Genomic DNA, 12,030 nt, shown 5'->3' on the forward strand with positions numbered 1-12,030 from the left:
ATGAGAAGGTAAATAGTGATCTATAAAGAGGATGCAGTATATCAGAGATGTAGAGAAACCCATCAATCAATTTAAAGCCCGCAAGTCTTGAACAGAGAGGAAATGTCAGTTCACTTAGTGTTTACAGCCATATGAAAGAAGTATATAATCAAGGAGATGAAGTGAAACCTGGTCCTTAAGGGCAGAAAAAGCTTGAAAGAGTTCCTGAAATGTATCAATGGGACAGACAGAAAGACAACACATCCATCCTTGAGTCAGTAAGCTATACATTTCCCTCTTGCTGTAGGGTAAAATTACAATTTGACAAATAGGAATGAGTAGAAGAAAACATTCAGAACAAATAAATAGTTAACAAGTGAGTTCACTCCAGATTAATTGAACTGACAAAATGGTATCCATGAACAAAGCCTTTGCCACAGTGTTTCTTCAGCTGGAAATGCGAGCTGTTGACCAATAGGCCTGAAAAATACATTATCTGAAATAGCCAGTCTCTACAGAACAGAAACTGAATTCTTTTGTCATCTATAAACTCTGCATTTATGATCCAAAATTATATGGCATGGGATGAACTACATAGTATGGACTATGATAAGTTCTATACTATCTCAACATGCTTAGGAATTTGTTTTTAATAAAAAGGATTGTATATTTAGTTGGTATGGGGATTTTTTTTTTTTATTGAAACCTTTACCTCTGACTTACAATACCTACAGGGAAAAGGATTAGTAGCCTTGCATACAGGTTCCATTACAAGTGCTCTGCACAATAATTTAAATAGGTCAGGAATTAGTTAGATATCAAGAAATTTGGAAGACGCCTGTCCTATACCATTAGCATGAGTAAGACAATACAAGCTGTATAATGTGTCCTGGAGACTAAGAAATAAAATTGCTCAGAAATGCTCACCCAGCAGCCTATAACCAATGCAGACTTTCTGCTGGTATGAGCATTTACAGGGAAAATGAGGATAACTGTTCAGGTAGAAAGCACTGACTGTGCTCTTGGAAAGAAGATACCAATGTCATTGAAAAGACACCCAAGGAAGCCAGAGCAGATGGATACAGCCCCTTAGGCTCTCCTTCCTATAGACCAGCCGCTTCTTTCCTCAGGATGAGTCGCTTCACAGACCTGGTCCTACCCAAGCATTTCATAGACAAAAGAGAAAGATGGTTCTGATGGTTACTGGCTTTGTTTTCCTTTGAACTGAATGAAGACAGAAAGCTTCTGTAAAACAGTTGTTTGAAGAAGCTATTGTTAATTTAGTTATTTTGGAATAAGATGCACTAGCCTCTTCCTGTTAACTTCAAAAGACTGTATCTGCTTCTTCTAGCAATAGAAGAGACAGAAAGGGAAGAACTTAAGAAAAGCATATTTATTAATTAAAGTTTCTTCACATATAACATCAAGAAGTAAGAATAGGTAGATAAAACGAGAGCTCAATGAATATTTCTATCTATAGTATCTAGAGAAGTGTTTCACCTCTTTTTCTACCTCTCTACAGAAACCAACAACTTGCCAAACTTATCTAGCCCTACACCATGAACAGCCTGAAGTTAAGCTTTCAGCTAGGTTCCCAGGAATACAAGCTCTGCAGATATCATTAGGCCACTCAGGTGTTTATAATATGCTGCAAGGATTGTACCACATTTGAAAATATTTAAAGCTTAAGTTTAGCCAAACTTAGGTTTCTGATATAGTTCACAACAGCTGCACTGTTTTCTTGTATACGTGTTTCTTAACTGAGATTACACTAATAACCTATTTTTACTTGTACAAGAGAAATAAGCAATTTCAGTATAATAATAGATAAAGAATATTAACCAATTAGGTATTAAAAACTATTAAAAAAGTACAGAAGAGTTACTCCAGAGGTTTTACCTTTTAAACCAACTCAGAGAACAAAAACTTTGCAAAATTGCGTTAAAGCAATACTAAAAAATGTGACACCAAAATAAAACATACTCTATATTGCCATAAGCAAACATTAGTACTTTTTAGTAAAGATCAAATACTGTGATGAAAGAAAAAAAACAGCTACCTTCTAAAACACAGTTTATACCTTAGATGAAAAAAAGCATTAAAAAACTACTACAGCTAATGAACAAAAAAACACAGCCCGCAATTAGCTTTAGAAAGAAAGAGGTAAAACTACCTCACGATACCTGATTCATCCTAAACCCTCCCATTCCTCATCCAGCCCCTCCTTGCCTATTTATGCACCAGCTGCTCTCCAGCCTCAGCTGTTGTTATTTATGAGGCTCATTAACACACCTTATAAAGTTCAGCATGTGATTTTTCTCTTCTTGTTAGTGAGGCTCTGGAGTGCAGGGGTGGGAAGGTAAGCTGTATTTCTTTCCCTGAGAAGTGTCTTTTCTCCAGCTTAAGTTCTTGAGGTCAGCTTTTTTTTTTTTCCCTCTGTAATCAACCCATGGTATTATTTTGTTGTCAAAAAATAGTGCTTTAGATAGAGCTAGGAGGTAGAGGAAAGCATGTAGGGAGGAGGAAGGATATTTGCAGAATCCTTCATTTCTGTAGCTGTGTATGAACTTGACCTGACTATGATTAAGAAGCTGTTACCTAAATGGTAACATTTGACACGAGATTGTGGGCTGGACTGTTATTCATTTATTTTCTTAGAAGTGAAGTCTGATATAAGGCCTGTTTCCTTCAAGCTGGCTCCCTGCAGAGCTTTAGGGAAGTTGCTAATCTTGTTAGGAGCAGCAGGATCACTCGTGCATTTGCATTTACTCGTGCGTACACGGGGTTTGAAGCTGGGTTGCTGAGTCTGTAAGGCTTTTCTCTCTGCTGATATTGCTATGCCAAGGATACATTAAAAAAACCAAAACACTCTTAAGGAAGTTAAGAGCCCTGTGGATCTACTTAGTGGGGGAATATTCTAGATCCTCAGCCAGCAGAAGGGTGGGGAGGGAGGTGCATATGAGAGCAGGGTATAGAAAACTGGGTACCTGGAGAGGATGGGATGAGGTGAACTGTGCTGCTTTATGTAAAAGGGTCTTTGACTTCTGCCTCCAGTTGTTTCTGCATTTTATATTACAGTCTACTTTATAAAAATGTATAATCTTAAAGACAAGGTTTGAAGTACATCTGCCTTTATAAAGTGGAGTGCCTTAGTCATGGATTTAGAGTCCCTTTCTCTCTGCTCCTGTTTCTCAATGCTCCTATGAATCTTTAATCCTTTCCTGCCAGCTCTGGCAGGCGGGGGAGAGCCTCTTCCCTGAGACCAGCCTGTAGCTGTTCTCCTGCAGAAGGAGCAGTATTGATTTGAATTTGCTTGGGCTGAGGAAAGCACTGAAATGTTCTATTCCCTAGACTAGTATATCAGGAGTGATTATCAGCTGCTCTTCTTCTTTCCCAGCTGTGCTCTGCATGGAAGTGCTCACAGCTGGCAGGCGTAGGCAGTGCTCTCCTGCCTGGCCAAGTGCAGGCCTTGCCTGGAAGGTGAGCTGGAGTTAACCTGCTTTTGGGGGCCTCTGGAATGAGAGGGGAGACTGGCACCACATAGTCACTTGCCTTGGATTTAAAAAAAAAAAAAACAAAAAAACAAAAAACAAAAAACCAAACCAACAAACAAACAAAAAACAAAAAACAAACACAACAACAACAAAAACCAAACAAACAAAACAAAAAATAGGATTGCAGCATTAATGAAATAGCTCATGCTCTGACATAAATCTAATGAAACCTCCACTGCTGTAATTATCCCTCCACTGACATGTATCCCGTTTGAAGTAAAGGCAGTTCTGTGCTCTCCAAGGCATCTCCTCACAGAGTCAATAACAGCATTGGGATCACCGTCTTTTGAGAGGAAATATAATTTTCCGATGCTCAGTGCTCAAATATGTTAATTTGGGCTGAGACCAAGAAGCTGTACATGTGAAAAGGAGTGGCACTGTGATATTTAGTATGCTATAGCTAGACAGTATTCAAAAATGTAATTACCTGAAGGTGATTAACGTTTTCAAAGCTTGTCTGAGAAAACACCTTGACATGTAGGTGTTAAATTAAAAAAATTAGGGTAGAAATTATATAAATAATATTTTATTATTAGGTTTTGTGAACTAAGCACTGAAACTTCTATAAGGCTCTGAATTTTATGGTATTATTAGTAGTAGGTTCACATATTGGAGGAATTCTCTTTGGGTATAAAGCTTAATTTTTTTGTAAACTAGGGATACAACATAGTTTCTCTTTATCTGTCTTTGGAACAAGCTCAACTTCTATTGTAAGCAATTTCCTTCAGAAGTTTATGGGGAATAATATCCCACAATCTGGGACCAAATTCTGCTTGTTTGTTCCATATCTAAAGAAACACTGAGTAAGAACTTACCTGCAACTACTCTAACTTGCTTTTTGCCACGTACACAATAGTATCCTGTTATCAGTGAACATCTCTGGAAGGGCTCCCTCCCCCAGCCCCTTCTCTCCCTTATGTCCCACTGTATAGTTTTACTTCACGCACTCATTCTTCTAAAACATCACACATGAACTATAGCGAAAAGAGCAATAGGAAAATTGATCTAATTTGTCTGGTATAAAAAAACCTCTACTCCCTTCAGGCATGTTGATTCATCTTCAACATCATATGAAAAGTGGTTACTCCAGAGGGAAAGTTACAGCCAAACAGGCCTATGCACAAAGGAAAAAATGAAATGGAGAAAAAAATGCCCACAAAAATCTTTGGTGCTGATAATGGCGAAGACTTGTGTAAAACCTTTTATGCTGAAGCCCTTTTACAGTGGTCTCTGAAATCCAGTAATTCTGAGACTGTCATGGGTATGTTGAAGTATGATTCCAAGTGCTATCTGTTTCAGAAATCCTGCTGTTAAATGGAAACCAAAAATAAACTAAAAAATAATTGTAACTTTATTTGTTCTATAAAATAGCTGGCAGCAGCAATTTTCAATTTCATTTAAGCTAGACTTCATTAGGAAGTAACTATGTCTATAATTTCCCCTCTATGCTTTTACCTTCTGTTTAGCATTACCTTCACCAGACCCTTCCCAGCTGCTGATTTACTCACACAAATGAATGTAACCCTATAAGCGGAAACATGGGACTTTTGCCTGTTGAGTGGGTCTGCTACACATCTGATTTATTCAAAGTGACCCTAAGTGGAAATGTTTAAGTAATAATACTAGCTTCTTTCATAACCCAACATTAGATTTTCTGAACTGTTACATCTGTCGGTGTTGTTGCTTAACTTTCTAAGAAAAGATATTATGTTAGGGAGCAGACTGCTGGTATTATACTTTGGAAGAGAAAAAAAGTTTGAGCTCCAAAGTTTGGTTCCTTTCTGAAATCTTGAGATTTCATTCAACTCCCATTGAAGTCAATTAAAAGTAGAGTTTCTACAGAGTTTAGCGGAGCTGAATTAGGCTCTAGGCAAGTATGGCCTGCAGATTGGTGGTGATGAACCTGCAGATAGAAGAGCAATAGTGTTTATATCCCTTATACTGGGGGGAAAAGGAATTTAAATATGAAAAGGAGGGGTCTGCACTTGTTCCCAGTTAATGGAAAAATTCATCAATAGGCCCTAAGGCAATGGTGGAGTACAGAGAGGGAGAGAGTAACAGAAACTTCAGAAGATGAAGGCAGTGGGAGCCCCCTAAGAACTGAAATCAGAACAGACAAGGACTGACTCTTTCACCGATTAATTCACCGGTTGACCTCATGAAGAATGTCTGTGTAGGATAGTTGGTTTTAATAGTTTTACAAGGATTTGTATACTCTATCCTATATAAAGAAGTTAACAGCATCTCCTACAGCAGAAATCTGTTTTTTGATTGCATGCCATAAGCATAAAGGTCCTTTGTGGACAACTTTTCAGTGTCTTGGCAGGTATGGTGGTGTCCTGTTAGAGTGAGTCGGTGCTTTCTTGAGCCCTGTAATTGCCAACACCAGAACTGGACTTTGGCAAGGGAACCTCCAAACTCCTTTTTCCTTTTATCTTATTATTAAATTACCTCCCGTTTCTCATTAGATACACTATCCTGTCATGGAATTCTGGGCATCTAACTATCAAGTTCAACAGTTCAGAGCAGTTTTGTTGCACGTAAGCCCATATGTGCCTTTGTGTAGCTCTGTGTGGAGGAAAACAAGGGTTCCAGCTGTCACGAAAAGGACATCAGGTCACCAGCCCTCCCATGTTCTTGTGAAATCTGAAAAGGTTGCAGATCCAAAGTATTTCTTCCACAGAAATGCCAAGTTTACAACACACTGTTTAACTGAACATAAAGTATTTACCCTATAAATCTTCAGCATTTTGATTATGGTCCCTAACTTGCAGGTTAGAGAAATTCACAAAAATGAGTTGAAACCACAGTTTTATCCACACCAGTCACTTTGTCTGTTTGTCCAGCCAGACCATAGTCATCAAACTTGGCACCTGAGGAACCAAGTCTGTATCTAATTGTCTCAGGAAGACATGTCAGGTCTTGGTTGTATCACTTAGATTTAGCTATAGGCTGATCCTCACTGTGGGAAAACCCACCCATCTACAGATTTTTCTTCAGTAAATAGATGCTTTAACCAGGTAACTAAAAATACACAGGCATGCCAGTGTGAAAACATGGTGCTTTTATCTTGTGCATATGTATATATACACACATGTGTTATAATACACTACTTTAGGAATTGTTGCATCTTCTATGTTTACTATACACCAGGAAAAAAAGTGTAACATTAAGCTGTAGTAAAACAGAACCTATTGCAGGATTTAGCCAAGTATAGAAAGTGTCATTGATTGCTCCCTGGAGATGCATCATTTCTAATGAGAGTCCTAAAATGTTAGAAGATGATAACATAAAATTCCACAAAACTACTGGAGTTTGCAGACTTATTACCATACTGTACCCATGTTGTAACTGAAGGGGGGGGGGAAGAAACGTAAATAATCTTTTTCAAATGGGATTGTTGATGGGGGAAATGTGTAAAAATGAAGCTGTTGGCAGAACACTGTTACCTTATGAATTATGCATTTAATTAAGGGAAGCTAAACTGGTAGATTTTGAGACTTTTGATTTACTGTGCCTTATTAAAGACAGAATTCCAGTCCTGCTCCTGCTGTTGGGCGCTGGCAGCAATGCGGAGCAGCCGCAGCGCGGGGCTGGCAGGGCAGGACACCTCGGGTGTCCCCGCGCTGTGTGACACGCACCGACCCCACTTGCTGCTGTGCTGATGGAGGTGTAACAAAAAAAAAAAAAAAAAACAACAAACAAACAAACAAACAAAAACGACAAAAAGCCCTTCCAAAAAAACGGGGTCCTTGGGTGGCAAGCCCTTCCAGAGTGGGCTAGTCAAATCAGTTTTCAGTTGCCTAGACTATAGATACACTTTATAAAGGTATGTACTGTGAAACACTCTGTGGGAAAAGATAGCAGGAAAAAGGGTTAGGATGTCAGAATAGGAGAAGAAGCACGGAGCAGATATAAGTGTGGAAAAAAGGAGAAGGGCCAAATGTTCAATAGGATCAAATATTCAATAATGTCCAAAATATTTGTGTGCAGCTCAGCTCCCCCCTTCATGAGAATTTCATGCTAAAGCTCCATGTTACCAGTTTGATTTTTCCATATTCCGGGTGAAGTAAGGAGCTGTAACACTGACCAGCAATTCACTCTCTGCATGTTCAGAGGGAAAGTGTTATAAGTAGAAATTATTTACTAAAACAGCTTTCTCATGGCATTGCAGCACTGCTATTCCTACTTAAATAGGCTAAGCAGGAAAATTAAAAGTAGCAGGGGACAAAAACTTTTGTGACCTTCTGAAGAGGCTTGAAATGCGTTTAAAACTAAAGCAATGTTTACCTTTCCTTTGCTAATTTGTGCATCCCCAGTGGTTTGCCCTGTAACTGATTTGTTCTTTCAACTGAAAATATTGCACTTAAGCACTAATGGGAAGCAGATTATACTGGAAAGGGTGCATGATGTGTATCTGGTGTTTTCTAGGCTTGTCCTATACATGGATCTTCAACAACAATACCTTATCTGTTCAAGAAGATACCCGCCGCTTTGTTTCCCAAGAAACGGGCAATCTGTACATTGCCAAAGTAGAGCCATCGGATGTGGGCAATTACACCTGCGCCGTAACGAACGCCAAAGCAGAGCAAAGCGTGCGGGGGCCACCCACTCCTCTCACCCTCCGCAGCGATGGTAAGCTACCTCGGCATGTTTGGCTGAAAACGGGCAGCACAACACAAAGTGGTTCATCGCCAGTTATTGGAAATCGATACTGCTAGACGGCCCCAATGGAGGCAGAAGGCTCCCAGTAAAAAGTTGAACAGTGGGACGTGATCCCACGGTTTCCGCTGGACTGAAATGATGTTTGAGCTGTCAGGGCAGGGACAGTGAGATAAACGTGCAAAGAAAGGAGTGTTCAATATCATCGAAAAATAGCACGAGAATGTCATGTGGTACGCTAATATTTTTCGTCTTATGGATGCTTGTGTTGAGGCCTAAAACTGGCAAAGCTTTCTAAATGTATAACCTGGGTATAGCCCAAATATCAAATCTAGAAAGCAGATTCAAAGTGAGTCATTGAGGTGAGAAACTCACCCGCACATATACAAATATCTTTCTGACAACACTTTAATTAAATGTTCACAGTGAGAAATATATGTACATGGGAAATCTTTACACAAAGTTTATTTTGTAAGTTTGCTTACCTAAATTTCAATATCCTTGTACTGTTTGCAAAGCAGTGGCGACAATCGGTAACAAAAGTCTGTAAAGAGTTATGTTTCTAGGATAAATAAAACTCAGCTGTGCATGATAGAATAATAATTCCACTGTGAGACTGCTGGGTTTTAACATCTTCAATTAGATCACCCAAAACAAAGTTTTAGTTCCACAGCTCAAAAGTTAATTTGGTACAAACTGTGAGTGTAAATACTTAAGATCTCTTTTGGTCATTTCCTTCCTTTTCATCACTCTACTTTTTTTTTTTTTTTTTTTTTCCTTAGGCTTGTTCTATCAGTCTCTTTATCATCTCCCATTCACTTTAGCCTCTGGATTGGGTCCTAAACAGACAGCCTCTAAGGCAACTGTGTAAATTGTATGCGTAATATTAGCCAGATCCCTATTAAATATAAAATAAGGATCAGTTAATTTTCAGTGTAGGATCTGCCATAAACTGTGATTTATCGGTTGTTCAGCCAGATTTTCAGATGTGATCATAACATCTAAATACATCAGCCTTTCTCAAGCCCAGAGCAAATGTTTGGATGCTTTAAAGACGTTTTAAATGTTTTACAAGTAATTTGGACAGATAATTACATAATTCTCTCTTACACCCAGAATCAACTCAGTGTCCTGAGAAGTGGCCACTCAGTGAAGTGACCGATGTTAAAGGCATTGCTTGTTAACACCTCTCAACAAGAGGGGTGAACCCTAAATTATCTCTAAAATCTTAATTCACGAGTGTAACATACTTCTACCCATAGACCTCGTATAAAGTCGTGCTCTTCGACTCTCAAATGTGTAGAACTTACAGATTTCACATAAGCTTTCAGCACTGGGTTGAATTTCACCCAGAAGGCTAAGCCTGCTCCATTGACATCACGTAGTGATTGCCATGGGTGGAACGTAAGGCTCTGACATTATTAATGCCATCCTTTCTTTTACACTGAAATTCTGTTGTACTAGACAGGTCTGGGGCTCAACTGGAGTGCTAGCTGTTTTGATGTTCAACAGGTGTGATGGGGGAGTATGAACCAAAGATTGAAGTACGATTTCCAGAAACAACATATGCAGCGAAGGGTTCATCTGTTAAACTGGAATGCTTTGCCCTTGGAAAGTAAGATTTTTGTCTTTTATTAAAATGTGGGTTCAAACACTGCTATGCGGTGAGAAACAATGGGTCTTTCTAATCTGCACAGTAGAAATTTTTTTTTGTCAGAACGTGAATTTGCAAAACTTACTTTTTTTAACCTTATTTTTGATTTTTTTTTTTTTTTTTTCTGCAAAATGTGTTCCCCAGGAAATGAGAAAACTATACCGGAACTGATGCTCACTTGGTTGCAGCTTAAAGGGGGATAAAAGGGTTTGGGAGGGGAGGGAAAATCAGAACAAAGACTATATTGCTTGCGAGTAGTTTTAACTCCGGGATGAGACCTGGCTTCAGGTTACATCATTCAGTGTTACTGCACATTCGCATCCGATCTGCATCAAAACAGGAATGGTTTTTCTGTGTGGCACTGTTAGGAGTGCAACCTGGGGAAGCAGGTTGTGTTTCAGAAGCACACAGACTGTCTGGAATGGATCTAGCAGATTCCCAGGGCTCTCCGTGCCCTCTTCTCCAAGGTGATGCTGAGGAGCCCTGGGAAGCCCTATCAGTAACCCTTCCTGTTAAAATCTACAAATCTATTATGCTTGTGGTAACCTATATTTTTCTTGGGTTGCTTACACTGTTGCATTCATTTACAGAAGTAGTAGTGCATTCAAACAGCAAGGGGTGCTCTGTTCAAAGAACAGGTAGTTAACTGAGTAACTGTAGCCAGCCTAAAAAAAACCTAGTGTTTCCAATGAGCATCTGTTTTCTCTGGAAAAGCTAAAATAACCTCAGATTGTTGACCTCTATTTAGTTTAAGTTTACATTGACAATCAGGTTTAATGCTGTAAGCTTTTAAAGTGTTTAGAGCTTTCCCAGAGGTTAAAAACCTGACTTGCAGACAGCACAAATTAATCAAATGTTCCTCTGGAACCTATGCTGGGAAGCAGAAAAATAAAGCAAATAAAAAGTTAATAAGATGGGAAATGGCCTCCCTTTCAGATGAGATTTTTATATAAACTAGTCTTAGAGCTAATTTTTATTTAAGAATGAAGAATATTTCCACAGAGCCATATTCAAAGGCATATGCATTTTTTTGGCCCAAAACAAGTACCAGACTGGAACACTGCTAAAGCTGATTTTTCTTTCCAAATACTGTCAAGCTACTTCTCTTTAAATACCTCCTTAATTGTGTGTGAGTCAGTGCAGGCTTTACATTTCAAATTGTCATTTCATATTTCCATCTGTTGCATGGAAAGAATTTAACAATGATACATTGACTGCAGAAAAGCACTTCAAAAACAGTAAATAATATGTACAAAACAGTGCCTTCTTACTGAAGGGGTAAAGATGGGTCATGTTAATGTGGCACACAGGTTTTGCCATTTTAAGGACATCTTCAGGAGAGAAAAAAATGGTGGACTGAAAGGACATAAAGATAATGAAATCCCTCAGTGAGCACAGTACCTTCTGTGCTGTGCTTAGGAAATGGAACAGCTGAGAGGGTTAATGCAGCTTTAACATAAATTTTCTTCTTTGTATATAGGACTGCAGCTGCAACCAGTCCCTTCCTACTTCCCTGGTGTTTTACTGTGTAAACACCGGTGATCCATGGGCAGAAATCCATTCTTCACAATTTCTTTATATCATACTGCTAATGTGCATCTAGTCCAGTGCACGTGTTTGAGAGGTTCTCTTTCTGAGTAAAGGCTCTTTAGTGGTGTTGCTGGAGAATTTCTCCTTTCAAGAAGTTTTTTTGATAGGTGCCTCATACAGAACGGTACTGTTTTGTCTCCTTTTTTTTCTCTCTGAACAGAGCCTTGAACCCCATTTTCACTAATATGTCAATCAGTGAAAAAGCTTTATTTCAGACAATAAAGGGAGAGAAACAGATTGCAGGTGAAATACTCTTAACTTATTAGATAAGGGCAGATTTCTAAAGGTATGCAGGTGATTAGTGGTATTGTTAAAAGCTTGAAGTTTCCTACCTCCAGCTGTTTACAATTGTAGTTAGGCACATATAAATGCAGCAGTGTGGCCATCTGCACCTTTAGATGCCTAAATTCCACTAAAACTCTAGCCCCTACTATTGTCTGTTTATGTTAAAATCAATTCAGCTCAACATTTGTTGAGCTATACCTCTGATCTGCCACAAGCACTAACGGTTATTATCTCTCTTGGATTTCAGAACTGCTTTCCCATTATCCATAATTTTCTATATTCATACTGTTAGTCCACTGTTTCAGA

General features: G+C 38.8%; 1 protein-coding gene across 6 annotated transcripts in view; it reads left to right on the forward strand.

Annotated features, from left to right (window-relative positions):
- Nucleotides 1–12,030, forward strand: part of CNTN6 (contactin 6) — a 148,498-nt gene that overhangs the window by 83,338 nt on the left and 53,130 nt on the right. For all 6 annotated transcript variants that reach the window (XM_032985765.1, XM_032985764.2, XM_032985761.2 and 3 more), the window contains 2 exons: nucleotides 7,965–8,168; nucleotides 9,708–9,810. In XM_032985765.1, coding sequence (XP_032841656.1) covers nucleotides 7,965–8,168; nucleotides 9,708–9,810 — 307 coding nt within the window. The remainder of the gene's footprint in view (nucleotides 1–7,964; nucleotides 8,169–9,707; nucleotides 9,811–12,030) is intronic.

Source organism: Tyto alba, unplaced genomic scaffold (genome assembly GCF_018691265.1).
Source record: "Tyto alba isolate M040663 unplaced genomic scaffold, T.alba_DEE_v4.0 Super-Scaffold_3, whole genome shotgun sequence".
Lineage (NCBI taxonomy): Eukaryota > Metazoa > Chordata > Aves > Strigiformes > Tytonidae > Tyto > Tyto alba.